Source organism: Phoca vitulina, unplaced genomic scaffold (genome assembly GCF_004348235.1).
Source record: "Phoca vitulina isolate PV1807 unplaced genomic scaffold, GSC_HSeal_1.0 scaffold18, whole genome shotgun sequence".
In the NCBI taxonomy this organism is placed as follows: domain Eukaryota; kingdom Metazoa; phylum Chordata; class Mammalia; order Carnivora; family Phocidae; genus Phoca; species Phoca vitulina.
This window is the reverse complement of record NW_022589721.1, coordinates 6,828,414-6,854,505: the sequence shown is the minus strand read 5'-3', so window position 1 is coordinate 6,854,505 and position 26,092 is coordinate 6,828,414. Positions and strand designations below refer to the sequence as shown.

The window sequence follows — 26,092 nt, the reverse complement described above, 5'->3', positions numbered from 1 at the left end:
AGGTTCTCTGTCCAAATAAGGTCACATTCTAAGGTACTGTGAGGTTAAGACTTAAACATGTGACTTTGGGAGGGCTACAGCTTAGCCCATAGTAGTATCCTTCCCTTAGATTCTAGCAGTTATTAACATTTTGCCACATTTCTTTTTTTCTTACTCCTTTTTGCTAAAACATTTAGGAATGAGTTGCACAAACATGTCCCTTTACAACCCCCAGTACCTCACATACACACTAAAAATGAAGGCATTTTCTTAGATAACCACAATACAAGTCAGGAAGTTTAACATTGATTCAGTACTTTTATCTAATATAGTTCATATCAAATTTTACCAGTTGCTCAAATAATGTACTAACTGGCAATTTTTTTTTCCTGATTTGGAAACATTGCAATTAGTTGTGATGTCTCTTTAGTCTCCTTTAATTTGGAACAACCAGTTACCCAGCTTTTATGACATTGACTTTATTTTGTACCTTTTATGAACTGTATCCAGTATTTCCTCAAGATCAGATTCAGTTGATGCATTTTTGCTAGGAATACTTCTTTTTTAGTGTATCACATGAAGAAGAGCTTCATGGCAGTTTTCCTTACCATTGTGGTGTGAAATTTAATTGGGTGGTATTCACCAGGTTTCTCTGCTCCTCAGTTACAATCTTCCCCTTTGAATTAATAAGTACTTCATGTGAAAGTCAAAGTAATCTCTAAAGGGTTTAGTAGGTTTTGTCATTTCCCTCTGCTTCCCTCCCTCTAGTGGCTTCCTATCTGTCACATTTAGAATAATGTCTAGGATTTTTACCATGATCTATGAGCCCTCTTCTGTAACTCACTGTATGTATTTTAAATAGAGACTCAGCATGCACATGTGAAGCAAAAATTTCACAAAACAGTACTATCCTTACTGTTTTAGCTCATTAAAAATAGTATGGAATGAAGAATGTCTTATACAATAAGTTCTCTTTTTTGATCTACGTAGTTAATTTTACCAAAAATGTTGAGACCCATAGTTAAAAAACACTGCCCTCCAGTGCTGATTGTCTCTCATACTCTACCATTTTTTCCTAGCTCACTTTTCTTTAGCCATGGTGGCCTTCATACCATTCCCCATACTAAAAACATGCTTCTGTTAATACTTTTTATACCTGAAGTGTTCTGCCTTGTTTCATTTGTCCCTTTATTGAGACCTCTCTTCACATGTTACCTTCCATCTCTTAATAACCTGTATTAAACAAAACTGCATTTCTATTCACCTGCTTTCTTTTTTTTCTCATGGCACTTTTCTGTTTCTTGATATATTTACATATTTATGTTGTCTGATACATTATGATACAGCTGAAGATCCAATCTGATAATTTTCAAAAGTGAAAAAAAGTTTTTTTCTTATACTTCTTAAAAAATGGCTGTTGTCTATAGGTTTTAGTAAAGTAAAAATTTAAGTGTGTTTCCCCCAATTGTATTTTATGCCACTTAAGCTAAGATCTGGCATCTTCCTATATTCCAATCTCTAGTCAATGTTAAAACATCATTACATAATTAACTTACAAATGGATGTTCAAACAAAAAGGCAACTCGGGATTTTGTACAACTTCTTTTCTGTTGTTTTCAAACATCAGTTTTGGATATGCCACACATGCACAACTTAACAAAATTTAACTGTCCAAGCAGAATACACACATATTTTATAGTATGTGGGTTACCATATCTGAAATAGTGCTCAGCCAGGGACATCCTCAATTGTTGCTTAATAATTACTATAAAAAAAGGAGAGTGGGGGAAGATAGTGGAGCGAGAGGACACTGAGCTCACCTTTTCCCATGGATACACTGAGCCAAAAGTTTCAGTTCAGGAAACTCAGTCTGAAAACGACCTAAAGACTGTCACAACAGATCTTCCACAGCTAAAAGCATAAAGAGAAGGCCACACTGAGAAGAGTAGGATGGGCAGAGACACATGGTCATGAACTGAACCAAACCCCCAGCTTGGTGACCCAAAAGCAAGAGGGATATCATGGGCTCAGATGAGTTAGGGGATCAATACCCACACTGGATACTCCGGCCCTGGGGAACTGTACAGGGAAGGTGAGTCCCCATAACGTCTGGCTTTGAAAATCAGTGGGGCTTAACTGGGGGAGCCAGAAGACAAGAGGAAAGCAAGTGTCTGCTCTTAAAGGCTAATGTGCTATATTACTTGGTCTGAGACCCAGCACAGAAGCAGCGATTTGAAAAGCACATAGGTTATACATGGAAATGCATTGCTTAATTTCAGGACGTGTGCCAGGGGGGCAGGGATCTGTAGGAACTTTCACTGGGAACAGAGGTGCTGGCAAGTACCATTTTTCTTGCCCTTCATCAACCTAGCTGGATGGAAGCATGTGGGAGCTGATTTTTGACATTCTCCAGCTACCCTGCTAGCACTACTTTTCACACTCCAGCATTCCCTGTGGACCTATCACTCCCAATCTGTCCACCCCAGCACATGCTCCTCCAAAGTGGCTCTAGCCTGGACCATCTGGTGGGCAGTCCTGGCCAGGACTAGTGCCTCTCTAAAGCAACTGCTGCCCAAGAAAGGGGGAGCCAGCCCCGTCTACCAGTATGCCCACTGTAGCTACAGCCAGGCCTCTCAGCCAGTTGCACCAGGGGCAAGCCCTGCCCACCAGTGTACCTGGAGCAGTCATAGCCATTCATTACAGACAGGGTAAGGGCCAGATCTGCCCACCAGCATACTCAAAGCTGCTCCAGCTGGGCCTGTAGCTGGTCATGCTGGTGGCAATTTCTGCCCACCAATGTGCCCACAGTAGTTATGGCAGTTCATTGTTGACAGCTGGCTGGAGGGCCAACCCTGACCACAGGCAACCCCAGACACAACAGGAGGGTGCATGCAACCCACACAAAAGACATCCCTGGAGCACCTGGTTCTAGTGGTCTGAGGGCAGTTGCACTTCTAGGCATCACAGGATGCCTTGTACATCAGGCCACTACTTTCAAGACCAGAAGACACAGCTGACCTACCTAATACATAGAAACAAACAGACAAAATGAGGAGACAGAGGAATATGTTCCAAACAAAAGAACACGACAAAACTTAATAAGAGCTAAACCAAATGGAGATAAGCAATTTACCTGATAGAGTTCAAAGTAATGTTTCGGCTTGAGAGAAGAGTGGATAAACAGTGAGAACTTCAACAAAGGGAAAGAAAATATAAAAGGAACCCATCAGGCTGAAGAATACAATTAATTGAAAAATACACTACAGGGAATTGACAGATTAGAGAATGTAGAAGAATGGATTAGGAATCTGGAAGACAGGGTAGTGGAAAGCAACCACGCTGAACAGGAAAAAGAAGAATTTTTTAAATGAGGATACATTAAGGGACCTCTGAAACATCAAGTGTAATGACATTTGCATTACAGTGTTTTTAGGAGAAGAAAGAGAAAACAACAGAAAACCTATTTGAAGAAATAACAGCTGAAAATTTTCCTGTCCTGGGGAAGGAAACACACATACATATCTAAGAGCCTCAAACAAGAGGAACTCAAAGAGGTCCATACCAAGACACAATAATTAAATTGGCAAAAATTAAAGAAACAGAGGGACTCTTAAAAGTCATAAGAGAAAAGGAAACAGTTACATACAAGGGAAACTTCATAAAGCTAATGACTGATTTTTCAGCAGAAACTTTGCAGGCCGGAAGGGAGTGGCATGATATGTTCAAAGTGCTAAAAGAAAGAAACCTATAACCAAGAATACTCTACCTGGCAAGATTATCATTCACAATTGAAGGAGAGATAAAGAGTTTACCAGACAAACGTTAAAGGAGTACATCACCACTAAACTGGCCTTACACAACAAATGTTAAAGAGACTTCCTTAAGTGGAAGAGAAAAGGCCATGACTAAAATTGAGAAAATTATGATGGAAAAACTATCACTGGTAAAAGGAAATATACAGGTGAAGGTAGAAGATCAGTCACTTATAAAGCTAGTATGTATGTTGAAAGACAAAAGCAGTAAAATCAAATATATCTTTAAAAATTAATCAAGAGATACACAAAATAAAAGATGTAAAGACATACATAAACATGGAAGAGGAAGTATATATGTATATACGTGGTCCTTTTAGATTGTGTTCTAACTTAAGTGACCATCAACAATGTAGACTGCTGTACACATGGGATATTATATATGAACCTGATGGTAACCACAAACTAAGAGCCTTTAATAGATACACAAAGAGAAAGGAATATAACATTAAAGAAAGTTAAGTCACAAAGTAAGAGAGCAAGAGAAGAATGGAACAGAGAACTACCAAAATAACCAGAAAACAACAAATGGCAATAAGTACATACCTATTGATTACTTCAAATGTAAATGTACTAAATGCTCCAAACAAAAGATATAGGGTGACTGAATGGATAAAAAAAAAAAAAAACCCATATGTATTCAGCCTATGTGAGACTCATTTCAGACCTGAAGACACATAGAGACTGAAAGTACAGAAGTGGAAAATGATCCCATGCAAATGGAAGTGGAAAAAAAATATCAGATAAAATAGACTTTAAAACAAAGACTATAACTAGAGACAAAGAATGTATAATGATACATTATTAAAATAATGATAAAGGGATCAATACAACAAGAGTTTATACCAATTGTAAATATTTATGCAACCAACACAGGAGCACCTACATATGTAAAAGCAAATATTAAAAGACAAAGGGAGAAATTGACAGTAATACAGTAAGAGACTATCAACCCACTTACATGAATGGATAGACCATCAAGACAGAAAATCAGATTAGTAAGGAAACAGTAGCTTTGAATAATACATTAGACTAGACGAACTTTATATATACACACACACACACAATAGATAAATATGTATAGATATAGATATAGAACATTCCATCCCCACATAGAAGAATACACATTCAAGTGCACATGGAACATTCTCCAGGATAGATCACATTAGGCCACAAAACAAGTCTCAACAAATTCAGAAAGTTTGGAATCATATCAAGCATATTTTCCAATCATAGTGTATGAAACTAGAAATCAATTACAAGAACAAAACTGGATACAACACAGACACATAGAGGCTAAACAATATTCTGCTAAACAACCAGTGGGTCAATGAAGAAATCAAAGAGGAAGTCAGAAATTACCTGGAGACAAATGAAAATAGAAACACAATGGTTCAAAATCTTTGGGATGCAGCAAAAGCAGTTCTAAGAAGGACATTTATAGCCAAATGGGCCTATCTCAAGAAACAAGAAAAATATCAATCTTACCTTTTAACTAAAGGAATGAGAAAAAGAACAAAGCCCAAAGTTAGTAGAAGGAAGGTAATAAAGCATAAAACAGTAGTAAGGGAAATAGAGACTAAACAAACAATAGAAAAGACCAGTGAAACTGAAAGTTGGTTCTTTACAAAGATAAACAAAATTGATAAACCTTTCATCAAGAAAAAGACTCAAATAAATAGAATCAGAAATGAAAGAGAAGTTAAAACTGATATCACAGAAATACAAAGGATTATAAGAGACTATGGCAAAAAATTATATGTGAACAAATTCAATAACCTAGAAAATGGGTAAATTTCTAGAAATATACAAATGTCCAAGATTGAATCAGAAAGAAAGAAAAAATCTGAACAGACTGATAACTAGTAGTGAAACTGAATCATTAATCAAAAAACTCCCAAAAAACAAAGTCCAGGAACAGATGGCTTCAAAGGTGAATTCTAAAATTTAAAGAAAAAGTAATACCTATTCTTCTCAAACTGTTCCAAATAATAGAATGCTTACAGATTTATTCTACAAGGCTAGCATTACCCTGATACCAAAACCAGGCAAAGACACTTTAAAAAAAAAAAACTACAGACCAATATTTCTGATGAATATAGATGTAAAAATCCTCAACAAAATATAAGCAAACCAAATTCAACAATACATTAAAAAGATCATTCACCATGACCAAGTGGGATTTGTTCCAGAAATGTAAAAATGGATAATGGTTCATTATCCACAAATCTACCAACATGATAAACCACATCAACCAAATAAAGAATAAAAATCATAAGATCATCTTAATACATGCAGAAAAAACATTTGACAAAATTTAACATTGATTAATGATAAAAACTTTGAATAAAGTCAGGTATAGAGGGAACATACCTCAACATAGTAAATACCATATATGATAGAGCCACAGCTAACATTATACTCAAACTGAAAATTTTCCTCTTAAGATCAGGAACGAGACAAGGATGCCTACTCTTACCACTTATTCAACATAGTACTGGGAGTCCTAGCTGCAGCAGTCAGACAAGAAAAAGAAAAAGGCATCCAAATTAGTAGGGAAGAAGTAAAACTGAGTAGTTCCACCACTGGGTATTTACCCAAAGAAAACAAAAACAATTCAAAAAGATCTATGTAGGGGCACCAGGTTGCACAGTCAGTTAAGCATCCCACTCTTGATTTAGGCTCAGGTCACGATCTCTGGGTCGTGAGACTGAGCCCCTTGTCGGGCTCCAGCTGGGTGTGAAGCCTGCTCAAGATTCTCTCCCTCTACCCCTCCCCTCCCCTCTCTCTTCCTTTCTAAAAACAGGGGGAAAAAAAAACCCAAAAGGTGTATGCACCCCTATGTTCATTGCAGTATTATTTACAATAGCCAAGATATGGAAGCAATCCCAAGTGTCCATCAATAGAATAATGGATAAAGAAGATGTGGTATGTGTTTATACATACACACACACACACACAGGAATGTTACTCAGCTATAAAAAAAGGATGTAATCTTGCCATTTGTGACAGTATGGTTGGACATAGGAAGAAAGTATTACACTAAGGGAAATAAGTCAGAGAAAGACAAATACCATATGATTTCATTTATATGCAGAATCTAATAAACAAAACAGACAAAAAGCAGAAACAGACCCATAAGTACAGAGAACAACTGTTGCCAAAGGGGAGGGAATGGCCAAAACAGGTGAGGGGGAGTGGAAGAAACAGGCCTATAGTTATAAGTCATGGGGATGGAGGATACAAGTATAAGGAATACAGTCCGTGGTATTGTAATAACACTGTATAGTGACTGTTGGTAGCCACACTTCTGATTAGCATAACATGACATAGAGACTTACCAAATCACTATGTTGTTCATCTGAAACTAACAGAACATTAGGTGTTAAACTGTATTTCAATTAATTAAAAAAAAAGTAAAATTGTTTGCAGATAATGTAATGCTGTATATAGAAAACCCTAAAGACCCCAAATTTGTTGGAACTAATAAATGTATTTACTAATGTTGCAGGATACAAAATCAACATACGGAAATCTTTTGTGTTTCTGTACACTAATTACTATCATAAAGAGGAATTAAGGACACCTCATAGACAGTTGCATCAAAAGCAATTAAAATACCTAGCAATAAATTTAACCAAGGAGGTGAAAGACCTGTACTCTGAAAACTATAGTTGATGAAAGAAATCAAACAAAACACAAGAAATGGAAATATATACCGTGCTTATGGATTGGAAGAATTTATATTGTTAAAATGTCCGTAACACTCAAAGTAATCTAGATATTCAGTGAAATGCCTATCAAAACACCAATAGCATTTTTCACAGAACTAGAACAAAACATCCTGAAATTTGTATGAACCACAAAAGACCACTAATATCCAAGGTATTCTTGAGAATGAACAAAGCTAGAAATGTCACAATCCCAGATTTGAAACTATACTACAAGCCATAGTAATCAAAACAGAATGATACTGACACAAAAACAGACCCATAAATTAGTGAAACAGAAGAGAGAGCCCAGAAATAAACCGATGCTGATATGGTCAATTAATATATGACAAAAGAGGCAAGAATATATGAGGGGGATGGGGCACCTGGGTAGATCAATCAGTTGAGGGTCCAACTCTTGGTTTTGCCTCATGTCATGATCTCAGGGGCACGGGATCGAGCCTCAAGTAGGACTCCACACTCAGCAGGGAGTCTGCTTGGGATTCTCTCCCTCTCCTTCTGCCCCTCTCTGCCCCTCCCACCCTGCTCTCTCTCAAATACATCTTTTTTTTTTTTCTTTAAAGAATATACAATGGGGAAGAGATAGTTTCTTCAATAAATAATGCTGGGAAAAGAATGAAACTGGACCATTTCTTTACACCATACCCAAAAATAATTTCAAAATGGCTGAAAAACCTGAATGTAAGACCTGAAGCCATGTAACTCCCAAAAGAACACATAGGCAGTAAAGGCTTATACCTCAGCCTTAGCAGTATTTTTCTAAATCTCTTTCCTCAGGCAAGGGAAACAATAGCAAAAATAAACAATTGGGATTACATCAAGCTAAAAATCTTTTTGAGGGGCAAAGGAAACCACTAACAAAATGAAAGGTCACTTACCAATTTGGAGAAGAGATTTGCAAATGATATATCCAATAAGGGATTAATATCCAAAATATATAAAGAACTCCTACAACTCAACACCAACACCAAAAGGCAAAGGACCTGAATAGACATTTTTCCAAAGAAGACACAACAGATGACCAAGATACCTGTGAAAATATGCTCCACATTACTAATCATCAGGGAAATGCAAATCAAAACCACAGTGAATCACCATCTCACACCAGTGAGAATGGCTAGTATCAAAAAAGACAAGAAGTAACAAGTGTTGGTGAGGATGAGAGGAAAGGGAACCGTTGTGCACTTTTGGTGGGAATGTACATTGGTGCAACCATTATGGAAAACATGGAGTTTCCTCAAAAAACTAGAAATAGAAATAACCACATGATCCAGTAATTCCACTCCTGGGTATTTATTGAAAGGAAATAAAAACACTAACTCAAAAAAGCACTAACCCCCATTGTTCATGGTAGCATTATTTATGATAGCCAAGAACCAACACAGGGAAACAATATGTGTCCATTGATGGATTAATGGGTAAAGAAAATGTGTGTATACGCACAATATAATATTTTTTTAGCTATAAAAAAGAATGTAATTTTGCCATTTGTGACAACATGGATGCACTTTGATGGCATTATGCCAAGTGAAATAAGTCAGAGACAAATATATGATCTCATTTATATGTGGAATCTCTAAAAACAAAGCAAATGAACAAACAAAAACACCCATAAATACAGAGAACTGGTGGTTGCCAGAGGGGAGGTGGGTAAGAAGACAGACAAAATAGGTGAAGGGGATTAAAAAGTACATCTTTGGAGTTATAAAAAGTCACAGGGATCAAAAAGTATAGCATAGAGAATATAGTCAGTAATTTAACAACTTTGTATGGTGACTATGGTAACTATACTTGTCATGGGTGAGCATTTTGTAACATATATGATTGCTGGATCACTAGGTCATCCTAAAACTAATGGTGTATTACATGTCAACTATGCTTCAATTAAAAATAACAAATAATAAGTACTATAAAATGGGCTTTGGAGAGCATGCAGTGGTGGTAATTAAGAACATGGGTTTGGAAGCATATCCGAACTGAAATCCAGTTGCCATTTATTAGCTTAACTTAAGTCTCTTAACATCTTGTTTTTGAGTTTCCTCTTTTACAAAATAGCATCATATTCTTAATTCTCAAGTAGTGAAGATTAAATAAGGTAGTTGTAAAATAATAGAAAATATGTATATATACTCTGCCTCCAGTTCCTGACACCGAGTTCCTGAAACCCTCGTAATTTCCTAAATTAAGACCAGGAGGAGCAGCTTTTAATTTTAATTAATTAATTAATTTTAATTTTAATTCTATTTTTTAATTATCACACTTCATTTTCATTTACTTAGTTCACTTAGCAAACTGGTTACTTCATTTGTAATCTTAATTCTGATTTTTCTTTTGGACAAGATTATGTTGTGTGGATTTTTAGAGTTTGCAGGGATGAGAGAAAACCTTTGAAATTATCTTGAGATGGATGTTTAGTGTGAACATATGTGGAGATTATAGGGAACAGTAGAAACAATCTCTTTCAGATTTCATGAAGAACTAGAAGGTCATCCTATAAAAAATGCATTGGCAAGTCAGGTCTAACGGAGAAGTGGAATATTGTTTAGAAAACAGCACATAGTTTTGATGAACAGGTAATCTACTTATCTCTTGAGAACCAAATGTCCCTTGCTCTGTACTCCAGTGCAGTGTATGATATCCTTCTTAGATTATTTTCCATAAGTAACAGAAGTCTTAAGCTGCTGGGAGAAGAGCATCGAATCTTAGCATCCCAAGGGCTCAGAAGAAGACCTATTGCTGCTAAGGGGAATAAAAATAAAAACTTTAAAAAACACCATCTCTGGGCCTGGGAGAGAAGTCAGATCATCTGAGGCCCAGACTATTAGAAGTTTTCTACCACTGGAGGAAGGACCGTGTCACTGAAAAGGCCCAAACCCTGAAATAACTAACACTAGGGGAAGTTGAAGCCAGGGATACACTGAGAGTAACCGTAACAACAGAACTCAAGCTTAAATCAGCCTTTTTACAACCTTACTCTGTCATAACCACCCACACTAGTGACCTAGCAGAAATGTGTCCATTCTCGGGCATAAATACTACTTACCTCAGTCTCTACTGTTTTTCACATCCCGTATTTAATCAAAAATTACAAGGCAAAAAAATAATAATACAAGGCACACAAAAAGAAGAAAGTAAAAACATTCCACTGTCAAGAGACAAGGCAGACCAGGTAACCAGACTCAAATGATATGTATTTTGGAACTACCAGACAAGGAACTTAAAATAACTGTGTGATGTTAAAGAGTTTAGTAGAAAATACAAATTACATACGTACGTACATAAATAAATGCAGAATTATAGCAGAGAGAAACTGTAAGAGAATAAAATGAATATTCTAGAAAAAAAATCACAGCAACAAGAATGCCTTAACAAACTCATCAGTATATTCAGTATATTCAGTACATCTGTGGAAAAAGAATTAGTGACCTTGAAAATAGGTTATCAAAAATTAGTAGAACCTAAACCAAAGTGGGGGGTGGGGTAGGGATTAAAAACAAAAAAAGCATTTAGGAGTATTTACATCTGATTGGAATCCCAGAAGAGACATGGAACATTCACCAAAATAGACCATATTCTGGCCCAAAAAATAATCCTCAACAATTTTTTAAAAATAAGAATCACAAATGGAATGTTCTCTGATCATAACAATTAAATTAGATACTGGTAAAACAGAAAAATCTGGAAAACCCACAAGTAATTTGGAAATTAAATAACACATTTCTAAATAACCCATGAGCCATAGTGGACCTCACAAAGGAAGTTAAGAAATTTTGTGTTGAATGAAAATGACGCAAGTACATGTAGGATGCCCCTAAAGCAATGCTTAGAGGGAATTTTTATAGCATTACAGGTTATATAAGAAAAAATGTATCAACTTAATAGTTTAAGCTTGCACCTTAAACTTAGGAAAAGAGCAAACCAAATCTAAAGCAAACAGGAGAAAGGAAACTTAATAAAGGTAAGAGCAGAAATCAGTGGAAAATAATAAAAGCAATGAAACCAAAAGCTCATCCTTTGAAAAGATCAAACTTGGTAAGTCTCTAGCCAGAATAACCAAGGAAAAAGAAGACACAAATTACCAATATTAGGAATAAAAAGGTGCATAAAGGTCCAAAGACACTAAGGTGTAATAATGGAATATTATGAGCAACTCTGTTTTCATATATTTGACAATTTAAGTGCAGCAAATTCCCTAAAAGACAAGCACAGTTCACTCAAGAAGAAATAGATAACCTTAGTAGTCCTATATCTGTTAACAAGATTGAATTTATCGTTAAAAACCTTCTAACAAATCTCCAGACCTAGGTTGCTTCACCAGTGTTTTACCAAACAAAGAAACAGTATCATTCATCTACAAACTGTCCCAGGAAATAAAAGGAATACCTCTAAACTTATTTTAGGAGGCCACAGTACTCTGATAGCCAAAGTTATGACAAAAAAAGAAAAGTATGAAAAAAGAGAAACCAATATTGTCATGAATAAAATGTAAAAATTCTCAGTAAAATATTAGTAAATGAAATCCAGCAGTAAGTAAAATGATAATACATCATGACCAATTATAGTTTATCTTGGGAATTCCAAGCTGATTCAGCATTCAAATATCAGTGAAATTCAGCATTATCAACAGACTAAAAATATTTTAGCCACATTTATGCCATTTATGATAAAAATGCTTGGCAAACTAGGAATTGAAGCTAACTGCCTCCCTGAGAAACCTAGAGTTAACATTGTACTTTATGGTAAAAGACCGAATGCCTCCCGCTAAGACTGGTAGCAGGCAAGGTGTTTGCCCTCATTACTCCTAGTCAGCATCGTGCTGGAAATCCATGCTAGTGAAGCGAGGCAAAAAAAAGTAGTAAAAAGCGTGAATAATTATCACAAGATTCCAGTACTGTTATGAGAAGAATGAAACCAAACATTTTTAAGGTGTTACCTTAAAATCAGTGTTTATATGCAGTTCCTTTATCCACTCTTACTTTGCGACTTTGAATGGAATTATAAGCCTATTTTCCTGTCATGGCCACTGACCAATCCAAGAAGGATCAAACATCTTTCAGTGGCTTTTTTTTTTTAGTGACATAGTCTTGTTTATTTAGCTGTGTAGAATACTTGATTTAAAATGAAGACAAGGGGGGCGCCTGGGTGGCTCAGTCATTGAGCGGCTGCCTTCAGCTCAGGTCATGATCCCAGAGTCCTGGGATCAAGTCCCACATTGGGCTTCCTGCTCAGCAGGAGGCCTGCTTCTCCCTCTCCCACTCCCCCTGCTTGTGTTCCTGCTCTCGCTGTCTCTGTCTCTGTCATATAAATAAATAAAATCTTTAAAAAAATAAATAAAATGAAGACAAGAAAGGCTGGAATTTATTAGTTAAAATGAATATTACACAGTCTCTTACTACACATAGAAGAATTCTGAATTGTTTACCTCATTAAAGCATGTTTTTTCTCACATTATATTATTTGCAGTTAGTATCATCAGACTAGTTAATTTTAATTTGCTTTATTTAAAACTTCCAGAAACTTGGTTTTGAGAGTATATTTAAAGCATCCAAATCTTATTTCAAGAATAATTTGTTCACTTTTTTCTAGGCAGATCTGCAAACTACTGAAACATATGCATTATAGGAAGGTATAAAATTAAAACTGATGGGCATACAGGTGGAACTATAGATAGAATTTATTTGACAATAAAATGACAAGCAGAATAATGAATTTTGCGTTTCTTAGTTTTGAAATGGTGCAAGAGTTTAGAAATTTGTCTAAATGAAATATGCTGATTAACACAGAGTAAGGGTTTTCTTTTTAATAGCTATTCACACATTTCTTAGGCATAAAATTAAGTGCTGTATGATTTCATGAAGATCATTGCTAAGTTGCTATGCTTTCCCCATTAATGTTCATCTCCTTTGTTTAATTTGGAATGCCAATAATATTTAAGGAAGAATCTATAGAAGATGCCTAGAATGGCAATAAAGAATATTTGGTTTACTAAGGTCTTTCTAAGTTCCAAGCACTATGCAGGTGCTTGAAATATATTTTACTGATTATAACAATTGTGAAATAAGTACTATTATTATCATATATTTACAGGAGAATGAAATAGGGGCTAAGTAGCCCACCTAGAGTCATAGGCCTCACCCTCAAAGAGCATATAAAGGAAATGAGATAAGTTTTATAGGAGAGGTATAAACTATTGTTGCCTTATTTCTTTTTATTAATGGAGAAAACTGAGAAGAGAAGGTATTATTTGAGTATGGCATAAAGTTCAGGCATACCTCCTTTTATTGTGCTTCATAGATGCAGTGTTTTTGTTTGTTGTTGTTTTTCTTGTTTTTGTTTTGGTTTGGTTTGGTTTGGTTTTTTCACAATTGAAGGTTTCTGGCAACCCTGTGCTGAGCAAGTCTAGTGAGCCATTTTTCCAACAGCATTTGCTCACTGTGTCTCCTTGTCACATTTTGGTAATTCTTATAATAATAAAAAAGTTTGAAAAATTGTATTTGTTACAGTCATCTATGATCATTGATCTTTATTGTTAACTATTGTAATTGTTTTGGGGTGCCACAAACCTTGCTCGTATAAGATGGCAAACTTAATCTATAAATGTTGTATGTATTCTGACTGCTTGACCAACCTTGCCATTCCCTTCTCTCCCTCTCCAACCCTCCCTGTTCCCTAAGACGCATCAATATTGAAATTAGTCCAATTAATAACCCTACAATGGCTTCTAAGCATTAAAGTGAAAGGAAAGATCACATGTCTGTCATTTTAAAATCAAAAGCTAGGCTGCTTTCCCCAAATGGCTAGCCACGTTGTGAATGCAAAGGAAAAGTTCTTTTTTTTTTTTTAAGATTGTATTTATTTATTTATTTGACAGAGAGAGACACAGCGAGAGAGGGAACACAAGCAGGGGCAGAGGGAGAGGGGAGAAGCAGGCTTCCCACGGAGCAGAGAGCCCAATGCGGGGCTCCATCCCTGGACCCTGGGATCATTACCTGAGCCGAAGGCATGCGCTTAACGCCTGAGCCACCCAGGCACTCCGGAAAAGTTCTTGAAGGAAATTAAAAGTGCTACTCCAGTGAACACACCAGTGATAAGAAAGCAAAACAGCCTTAGCTGATACAGAGAAAGTTTTAGTGGTCTGGATAGAAGATAAAACCAGGCACAACATTCCCTGAAGCCAAAGACGAACCCAGAGCAAGACCCCAACTCTCTTCAATTCTATGAAGGCCTGGAAGAGGTAAAGAGCTATAGAAGAAAAGTTTGAAGGTAGCAGAGCTTGGTTCATGAGGTTTAAGGAAAGAAGCCATCTCCATAACATGAAAGTGCAAGGTGAGGCACAGCAAGTTATCCAGAAAGTCTAGCTAAGATCATTAATGATGGTGACTACACTAAACAACAGATTTTCAGTGTAGACAAAACAGCTTTATATTGGAAGAAGATGCCACCTAGGACTTTTCATAGCTGGAAAGGAGAAGTCAGTGCCTGGTTTCAAAGCTGCAAAGGACAGGCTTGACTGTTTGTTGGGGGTGAGTTCAGCTGGTGTTTTTAAGTTGAAGCCAGTGCTCATTTACCATTCTGAAAATCCTAGAGCCCTTAAAAATTATGCTAGGGGCGCCTGGGTGGCTCAGTCGTTAAGCATCTGCCTTCAGCTCAGGTCATGATCCCAGGGTCCTGGGATGGAGCCCCACATCGGGCTCCCTGCTCAGCGGAAAGCTTGCTTCTCCCTCTCGCACTCCCCCTGCTTGTGTTTCTGCTCTTGCTATCTCTCTCTGTCAAATAAATAAATAAAATCTTAAAAAAAAATTATGCTAAGTCTACCTGCTTTTGCTATATAAATGGAACAACAAAGCTGGTTGACAGTATTTTTTTTTTAACAACATGCTTTACTAAATATTTTAAGCCCACTATTAAGACCTGCTGCTTAGCAAAAAGATTCCTTTCAAAATATTACTGTTCATTGACAGTGCATCTCATCATCCAAGAGCTCTGATGGAGATGTATAATGAGATTAATGTTTTCATGCCTGCTAATACAACATCCATTCTGCAGTTCATGGATCAAGCAGTAATTTCAACTTTCAAGTCTTATTTAAGAAACAGATTTTATAAGGCTATAGCTGCCATAGATTGTGATTCCTCTGATGGATCTGGGCAAAATCAGTTGAAAACCTTCTGGAAAAATTTGGCATTTTAGGGTACCAGTAAGAACATTCTTGATTCTTGGGAAGAGGTCAAAATACCAATATTAATAGGAGTTTGGAAGTTGTTGATGATTTTGAGGGGTTCAAGACTTCAGTGGAGAAATAACTGCAGATATGGAAATAGCAAGAGAACTAGAATTAGGACAGTCTGAAGATGTGACTGAATTGCTGCAATCTCATGATAAAACTTGAACTGATGAACAGTTGCTTCTTACGAGATGAACAAAGAAAGTGGTTTCTTGAGTTGGAATCTACTCCTGGTGAAGATGCTATGAAGATTATTGAAATTGACAACAGAGGATTTAGAATATTACATGAACTTAGTTGATAAAGCAGAGGCAGGGTTTGAAAGGATTGACTCTCAATTTTCAAAGAAGCTCTGCTATGGGTAAAATGTTTCCAGACAGTATCACATACTACAGAAAAATCATTCATGAAAGGAAGACTCAATCAATGCAGAAAACTCCATGTTGTCTTATTTTAAGAAATTGCTACAGCCACCCCTATCCTCAGCAATAACCACCCTGATGACTCAGCAGCCATTAGCATCAAGGCAAGACTCTCCACCATCAAAAAAATTACAACTCAGGGTCGCCTGGGTGGCTCAGTCGATTAAGTGTCTGCCTTCTGTTCGGGTCATAATCCCGGGGTCTGAGATCAGGCCTCACACTGGCTCCTTGCTCAGCGGGGAGTCTGCTTCTCCTTCTTCTCCTTCTCCCCCTGCTTGTGCCTGCTCTCTTTCTGACAAATAAATAAATAAATAAATAAATAAATAAATAAATAAAATCTTAAAAAAAAAACAAAACAAAAACCTTGTTAATACATTGGGCCCATCCAGGTAGTCCAGGATTAGCTTTCCAGTTCAGGATCCTTAACTTAGTCATATCTGCAAAGCCCCTTTTGCCTTGGAAGGTAACATATTCATAGGTTCCATGGGATTAAGATGTGGACATTGGGTGGGGGCGGTACATTAGTCAGCATACCATGGATGGTATACATGCATATTAAGAATCTCACACAAATATGAAAATTCGTTTGGAATGATATACTTGATGCTGAGGGTTCTCAAGAGTTCAAGCAGCTCATATAACCATGGGAATAGAGGAAGTTCCCAGAGCAACTGATGTTGATTGGAATCTTGGAGGGTGAGAAGGAATCCATCAGGCAAGAAAGGGCAAGAAGAGTCCAGGCAGAGGGGCGCCTGGGTGGCTCAGTTGGTTAAGTGACTGCCTTCGGCTCAGGTCATGATCCTGGAGTCCCTGGATCAAGTCCCGCATCGGGCTCCCTGCTCGGCAAGGAGCCTGCTTCTCCCTCTGACCCTCCCCCCTCTCATGTGCTCTCTCTCTCTCTCTCTCTCTCATTCTGTCTCAAATAAATAAATAAAATCTTTAAAAAAAAAAAAAAAAAAAGTCCAGGCAGAATGCGGTGTGAAAGGTATGGCAAAAGCAAACCATATGAGATTGCGGTTTCTGTAATTAGGAGTACTTGGACTTCACTGTAATGGAGCTATGTATAAAGTGGGAGTGGAAGAAAAGGAACATCTAAGTTGGAATAAGGGGCACATAGCAAGAGATCTACACCCCCATCCCCTTTTTTCATGCCTGATCTCCCTCAGTGGTTAGCCTTTTACGTGATGATTCAGGGCCCTCTGTTCTCTTAGTGTTGTGCATTCATATATGCGAGGATCAGAGGTACATCATTTTCATTGTTAATACCCAATACTTTCTTAAGGCACTTGGCTCATAAAAATAAATGCATTTTTATGAAAATATCAACCCCTATTTGTATTTCAACTATTTTTTCCTTCTGTGAAAGCCCTTGGTAAATTATAAATGAGAATATTAGAGGGACATGCAGAGAAGAGAGCTTGAAGCAGTGTTGGATCCATCAAACTTACTATAAAAGGCCAGGCAGTTGGTGGTTTTGAAAATGAACCTCACTTAGCCAGTGGTTAGCAGGAGCAAAATGAAACCATGTGAAATTGCTGTTTTTGTAATTAATAGTACTTTGATTCCACTGTAATGGAGATACATATAAAGTGAGAGTGGAAGAGAAGGAACATCTAAGTCAGAATAAGGGGCCCTTTTTTTTTTTTTCAAGAATAAATGTACCAGTTTTAAGTGTTTCACTGTTCTATAAACAAAGCTGCGGTAAACATCCTTGTAAGTATATATACGTATACACAGGTATCATCTATGAACACTGTCTGCCAGCCTTTACCCCCCTCTGTAGAGAACAAACAGAAGCCCTATCTCCAGGCATTGCTGGGGCAACAGAAATTGGGTTGCTCTGTCACAGGATTCTCCGGTGACCAGGAGCCTCTGCTGGCACAGCTGTACCCACAAACCCTCTAGCTGGAGAGCCACTTCACAGTTTTCCCTATTGAATACAGGTCGGGTCTCTACCTCTCATTTTAACCCTGAAACTCAAGAGGGCAATTCAGTATTTATCAAGTGCTATGCATATTTTATGTTTTCTCCATTTGATGTGATTTTGTTGGTATGGTATTTAGACATTTTTAACTCTAATAACATTTCTATAAAGAATATCATTTCAACTTATTTTCGTTAAAAGAAGTATTCTTGTAAGTATGAGTCTCAGCCTGATGGTTTTGTATTAAAATGAATTCCTTTAGTCATCAGTATTGCAATAAAAATTAACATAATAAACATTCTTGACATTGATACTATAATTAAATAGTACGTCAAAGTCAATAATTTGTAAAGACAGATTTGAACTTGAATCCCAGCATTGTGGTTTTTCTTTGTAGCCTTAAACAAGTTCTCAAACTTTCCAAGTATGTTCTTTTATCTATTAAATGAAGGTAACAATAGCCTTATAGGTTGAGATTAATATTTGTAACATGCCTGGCATATAAGCACATGCTCATAAATCCTAGCAGCTATAATTGTTCTTGGTAATTATTACAAGTTAACCATTTGTAAACTTCATATTTGTATTCTATGGTTTAAAAAATATTCTGTCTATAAATTAATGCTTTTATATCATGTTTTAAACTAGGTTACTAACAGTTGAGAGGCAGTACAGTCTAGTGGTTAAGAACACAGATTCCAGGGGCGCCTGGGGGGCTCAGTCTGTTAAGTGTCTGCCTTTGGCTCAGGTCATGGTCCCAGGGTCCTGGGATTGAGCCTTGTGTCTGGCTCCCGCAGGGAGCCTGCTTCTCCTGCTCCCTCTGCCGCTCCTGCGGCTGTGCTCTGTCTCTCTGTCAAATAAATGGATAAAATCTTAAAAAAAGAAAAGAACATAGATTCTGGGTTCAAATCTCAGCTCCACTATTACCAGGCTGCCCCTGAGCAAGTAACTTAAAGGCCCTGTGTACCATTTTCCTCAACTATAAAATAGACATGGCACTAGCACATTTCTCCCAGGCGCATTTCTGAAGAGGTAATCAGATTATGCATTTAGAAAGTTTAGAAAAGCTGCTGACATAGCACTGTGTGTCAATTATTGGCATCATGGTTATTTGTTAATTATTCTGTCACTTTTTATTTTAGGTGAATCTTGGAAGCAACCAGTACCTTTTCTCTGTCATAGTGGATCCTAAAGAAATGCCCTGCTTCTGTTTGCGCCATGATGTTGATGCCCTACTCTGGCAACCACACTCCAGCAAACAAGATGATATGTGGGAACATATTGCAACTTTCAATGCTTTAGGTATAAAACAAACTCTTTGCAAGCGTTTTCCATTATGTCAAAAATTATGGTCTTTTTTTTTTTAATTTCTTTTTTTTTTTTTTAATTTGAGCTGTCCTAATTATATTTGGATTGATTTGTACTATAATTTGGTTGCTTTTACTATAGCTGATGAACGTTAGTACTTTTGGAACAGAACAGTAGAATTAATCTGTTTTTATGCTTGTACAGAAGGTCAATACAGACTAGAAATCAAAGTGGTTATCTAACCACTTGAATCATTCTAATCAGTCATTTGTTTATTCTAAGTAAACTATACTGAATTAGAACATGAACAGTGGGTTTCATAATACCCTACATGGAACTTGTATTCAGGTTTCTTTAGAGTAATCTTCAAAAACATGATAAAATTGCTCTAAGATAATGCACACGAGGAGACATCTGTCATGGAACTTCTGTGCAAAAGAGCCATTGTAATGAAAACAGGGAAAGCAGAAATCAAATTTATTCTGTAGGGTAAAAGGGAAAATGGTTTTAAAACTATATCTCGAAAAACTTTACATAATTGTAGACTTATGCAATAATTGATTTTATGTCTAAATAATATTGTGTGGGAGAAGTTTTCTATGTCGATTAGGCACAGTTATTGCTTTATTAGGTGATTTTAAACTGGCAACAGGAAGTAAAATTATACATTCTGAATACAACCTTAATTATAGAGATTTGTCAGTTATCCTTTATAGTTCATAATATAGGCTGTTTAAATTGGTTAATTCACACACCAAATGGGATTTTTCTGATGTGGAATACAGTTTTGTTGAAAAATTTAAACACACAATTTCTAGCCTCTGTACTACAATTCACAATTCTGAATCTTTTTTCAGTAAAGAAAGCACTATCATAATTTTTATATGCTCAGATTCTTCATTTGTATCCCTAAATCCGTTATCATAGACAAATTCTACTATGCTTGAATTTAAGTTAAATCAACATTGCGTTAGATATGTAGTCTTGAGATATTATATACATTATTAATTTTCTCAAGGTTAGCCTGGAGAGCTAATTCTAAAATACTCAAATAGGTATCTACATCCCCTTCACTTTTTCCTCCTCAAACTCTGCTTAATATTAAAAACCAGTATCGAAATGCACCTGGGTGGCTCAGTTGGTTAAGTGTCCAACTCTTGATTTCAGCTCAAGTCATGATCTCAGAGTCAGGGGATCGAGCCCCATGTGGGGCTCAGCACAGAGTCTGCTTGAGATTCTCTCCCTTTTGGTCTGCCCCTTCCCCCACTTGCACCACACGCGCTCTCTCTCTCAAATAAATAAAATCTTAAAAAAAAAAAAAGTGGTGGCCTTCCTGTGCTCAGTCGTTCCTTTGCTCATTATTTGGTGAGATCTCAATTTAAATTAGTGTCCTGTTTTTTCTCTCACATGTTATGACATTTGTAACCATGTCCCAATCTGAAAATCCTAATTTGTATTTCAGAACGTAAATGCCCTTTTAACCTGTAAAGATTTTTTAAAAGACAAGATTTTTTCCAAAGTTTAGTTTTCAAGGGATGTCCTAATTGAGTTTTTAAAATCAGATACTTGAATTTTCATTCCAGCTTGTAGTGATCTCAAGGTTCTACTTCTGGAAGCTGAAGTACGACAGAATCCTACTACATTGTTGGTATTGGTGTATAAAAATAACCACTAACATTACAGAAATAATAAGAGAATGCATTGTCATATTAGCATTTTCAGGCTTGGGGCCTATATTATAGATACACTCCTGAAATAACTTTACAGTGGCATTCTATAATTTTTTCCCATTTATTTGATAAAAAAGATTTCTGTAATGCTACATCTGTGATTGATGAGCCTAATTATTTTTTTGAAGATTTATTTGAGAGAGAGAGCATGTGTGCGAGCAAGCACAAGCAGGGGGAGCGGCAGAGGGAAAGGGACAGAATCCCAAGCAGGCTCTACACCCAGCTCAGAGCCAGTCACTCAGCTCGATCCCACAATGCTGAGATCATGAACTCAGCTGAAATCAGGAGTCTGATGCTTAACTGATTATTAAATTGGCATTTAAAGATAGTTTGACATGTTTTCAGTTTTACTGATTTTAGATTTTTAGTGTTTTAATTGTTCATGGAAATAATAAGGAACTATGTTTTGTTTTTCTTAAAGAGATAAAACCCTACCTATTTTGTTCCTTAGGAATTAAAGCTATTTTTGCACCAGTTGGGAGAAACTGATTATGGCTAATCATTAATGGTTCAGAATTCAACCACTGTTGAATATTTATGGTGTATATTTTATTGAGGCATTTTAATTTGTAATAAAAACTATGAAATATTAAATGTTTAATCACATTTTTCTTCTTTTTAATATATGGGGTTTTTATTTGTTTATCTCTTATTTCTTGTCAGGCTATGTCCAAGCATCAAAGAGAGACAAAAAATTTTTTGCCTGTGCTCCCAATTACTCCTATGCAGCCCTGTGCGAATGCCTTCGTCGAGTATTCATCTACCGTCAGCCTACTCCCATGTCCACTGTACTTTACAACAGAAAGGAAGGCAGGCAAGTAGGACAGGTTGCTAAGCAGCAAGTAGCAAGCCTAGAAACCAATGATCCTATTTTAGGCTTTCAAGCAACAAATGAGAGATTATTTGTTCTCACTACCAAAAACCTCTTTTTAATAAAAGTAAATACAGAGAATTGATTACTCCAACGTGTTGGCTTTTCTGTAGTGGAAAAGTATTCAGTTATAGCCAGAAGGTTGGTAGTTATACTGTAACCTGTTAAGTTTTACTATATTAAATAAAATTATCTTGTATGAATTTTTTATTTTTTAAAGGATATTGGAAATATATTCAAGAGATTATGATTCTGTAAAAGTTATGGAACGAAGCTGAAAATTTAGAGGAAATTGGCTTCTATTAAAAAAATGTAAAAGTATTAGTAAGTATAATTATTTTTAAAAAACAGGCTGGAATTTCATCTTTTATATGAAAGATGTACAATTCAGTGTTTAAAAATAAAAATGTTTATCATGTACTCTTTGTTCATTGATATAGTTTCCTCATTCTGTACCTATAGAATTTTTGGATAACAGATAAACTGTTGATTCTTGTAAATACTTAAGTGGAATAAATAGATGAGGAAGAGGGGGAATACAACAGAAGTACAACAGGTCCGGTATTCTTACAGTTTGCTGAAAGACTAAGATTTTTTTTTTAATTATTTAATTTTTTCCACTTAATTTTTATCCATTTGTTCTTCCACAGACATAGAGAGATGGTAAGATTCCACAAAGTGTAGCTCTTCTCTATTGCTATACAACAGACCACCTCAAAACTCAGTGATTTAAAACAAGGACATTTGAAAATCTATGAATCACTGATTGGGCCATCTCTGTTCTTTCTGCATGGCATCTCATTCTCCAGCAGGCTAGACTCGTCTTATTCCTGTGATAGAGAAAACCTTGCAAGAGGGCAAGCCTTGGTATACAAGAGCTTGTCAGGCCTGTGTTTGCATCATTTTGCTCTTCTTGCATTGAACAAAGCAAGTCACATGGCCAAGTCTAAAGTCAGTGTGAGAGGAGACTGCACAGGAACACAGATAACAGGAGGTATAATTCTTAGTATCCATTAATGTAAATCTATCACACACAAATTATGATTTATCCTTGTAGTTCTTCTTGAACTTCTACATTTAAAAAAAAAAAACAAAACCTTGCTTAATACATTAAATATTTTGTGTCATGAATTTTAGTTTCTTACTATTTCCTTGGATTTTTTAGGCTTGCATTTACCTGGAAAATTGTTTACTTCATATACCATTTTAATGAGCAAAAACAGCCAAGATAAAAGGTAACCAATCAGGGGCGCCTGGGTGGCTCAGTCGTTAAGCGGCTGCCTTCGGCCCAGGTCATGATCCCAGGGCCCTGGGATCGAGCCCCGCATCGGGCTCCCTGCTCTGCGGGAAGCCTGCTTCTCCCTCTCTCACTCCCATGCCCACTCCCACTGCTTGTGTTCCCTCTCTCGTGTCTCTCTCTGTCAAATAAATAAGTAAAATCTTTAAAAAAAAAAAAAAAGTAACCAGATATCAAGATATTTATGAAGTGGTAATTAAATGAGATGGTATAATTGGATCAGTAAATAGAGACATTTTTTATTTACTTATTAGACGAAAATGTGTATAATCTCAAGATTGAGAGGGCTTCTGAAGACCCAGAAAGCAAGAATATAAAAGATTAATAGATTTATTACAAAATGTAAAATTTCTTTATGACCTGCTTCTATTAATAGTTGTAAAAACAACAGGCTGAGAGAAGATATTTGTCAGTGCATAATAGATGAGGGTTAAAATCTAGAAAGTCAAAAGATTATTTCATAATAAAAAGCAAAAAAATTATACAGAAGAGAAGGAAACAAAAGATATTAACAGCCAAGTCATACAAAAATAAATAAAGATGGCCAATACTTTTATAAAAGATGCTGTCTCCCAGGTAATCAGGGAAATTGGTAAAAAATGTAAAGTTTTATAACATTGCATATCAGCCGAGGTAGGGAAAATGGAAACTCGCCTATACTGTTGGTGGGAGTGTCAGTAGGTACCAAAGGATTAAATATTATTTGAATACATATAAACAGTGCATTTTCTAGAATTCCAGAAATACTAGAAAACAGCATGTGCACAGAGCAATATATATAAGAATATACATTATAGTGATGTTTATAATAAAAATTTGGAGGAATCTGAATGTCTGTCATTAGGGGAATAACTAAATTGTAGTGTTTTTATGTTAGAATAGTATATGTATTATTAGTGTTTATAAAAAGCTTTAAGTTAAATCCCTCTTTGTGGGCCTGAAAACTCCCTGACACTCATTATGAGACTGATGTGCTACCTACTGCGCTAACGAGGCACCTCCTGACACTCATTATGTAAGTAAGTAATATTTTCCCTCTTTCTCATAAGAGAAAGATGCAGTTAAATTATAACACATGGGCAGTTGACAACAGGATTTGTGTCTTTTCCAAGAGAATAGATAGACCTGTGAAAACTCTTGTTAATAAAAAATGTATTTTTCTAATGTTTAATGTATATATTAAGGAGGGAAATACCCTCTTAGTGCCTCAGAGGAAATAAGAAAATTAAGATTGTGTGTTTCCCTGGTTCCTAAGTTTCTGCCATGGGAAGGAAATAAAAAGAGCCAACCCCGTGTCTTTGCTTTGAAGAAGTATTTTGGGTTTAAAAGCAGGTAAGCCATGTTCAAGAGAGGTAACTTGTGTTCATCCATTGCCAGCCACATCCATCTTGAGATTCTGTTCCACCTGTCTTTTCCAGCAGCAGACTAACCCAGGCATGTATTATGGCTATGTGTCAGAATGTGACAGGGCAAGATCAATTGCACAACCATTTTTCAAGACTCCATTTGTGTCACATTTTCTCATATCATATTGGCCAAAGCAAATCACATAGCTTTTCCCAGAGTTAGAATAGAGTGCCCTGCAAAGTTCCATGGCAGAGGACATGCCTATGGGGAGGGTGAAGAATTGGAACCATTTTTGAAATCTATCACATGTACCCATACTATGTCCAACCAATATAGACTTCTAACCACCCCCCCCCCTTCATGACACACAGAAAATTATACTTATGGCACACCATAAGTATATGGGCTGCTCTTGGCCAGAAGTGACCTTGGCCATCCAAGGACCAAGGGATTAAGTATCTAGGAAACCTGTAACCTATTTGCAACACACTGATGTAAAGTCTAAGAGGTATGTATATGCACTGAAAGACTGTCATAGTTAAGTGCTATACTCAATTTTCTTCAAAAAATTATTGAGAAATTTTATTTTAGAAAAATATACTGTGCCATTTAGATCCAAAATGTATAATTATTACCATTTCAGATATACATACATATCATTGCATTAACTTTTAAAATGAACTTTATTGACTTCCAGGGAGATGGTGGACTAGGAGGATCCTAGGCTTATTTTGTCCATGGATACACCTGGATAAAATCCACATCAGTGTAAATAACCCAGAAAATGACCCAAAGACTGGCAGGACAGACTCCACAGCTAAATGTAAAGAAGAGGCCACATCGAAGGGGTTAGGAAGGGTAGAGACATCATCCAGAGCCAAACTGACTCAGAACTATCCACAGGGGGGAGGGACGCTGCAGGCACAAAAGGTGAAAGGAGCATCCCCTACACCGGCACCTCAGGCATGGGGGACCCGCACAGGGAAGATGATTACCCATAATATTTGACTTTGAAAACCAGAAGGGCTTAACTTCTCAATTCTTAACAATCAGTGGGGCTTAATACCTGGAACTTTAGAAATCATGGGCTCAGCTGGGCAGGCCAGAGGGTGATAGGAAAGAGTCCCCACCCTTGAAGAGACAGCATCACAAACAGCCCCATTGAGATACAGAAGCAGCAGGTTAAAAGACACCTGGAGTATATGTGAGGGAGATTTTTTTGCTAATCTTGGGGCGTATGCTGGAGGGAGATTTCACCAAGAACAAAGGAATTGGTAGGTGCCATTTCTCTCACCTGCGCCCAGCCTAGATATATAGACACCTGCAGGAACCAGCACAGCTTGAACACTCTCCACCTAGCTTGCTAACAGTGTGCCCCGGCCCTGCGTACTTGTACAGATCTGCCCCCATCTCAAATTCCTCTCACAGCAAACCAGCACTGACCTTG

General features: G+C 36.7%; 1 protein-coding gene across 2 annotated transcripts in view; it reads left to right on the top strand.

Moving 5' to 3' along the window:
* NUDCD1 (NudC domain containing 1) overlaps positions 1-23,236 on the top strand; it is a 70,580-nt gene extending 47,344 nt beyond the window's left edge. Inside the window, exons 9-10 of one of the 2 annotated variants that reach the window (XM_032415720.1) lie at positions 19,235-19,394; positions 21,794-23,236. In XM_032415720.1, the coding sequence (XP_032271611.1) occupies positions 19,235-19,394; positions 21,794-22,086 (453 nt within the window). In that variant the 3' untranslated portion in view covers positions 22,087-23,236. The remainder of the gene's footprint in view (positions 1-19,234; positions 19,395-21,793) is intronic. The other variant, XM_032415719.1, reaches the window with a different exon arrangement.
* The last annotated feature ends 2,856 nt before the right edge of the window (positions 23,237-26,092 follow it).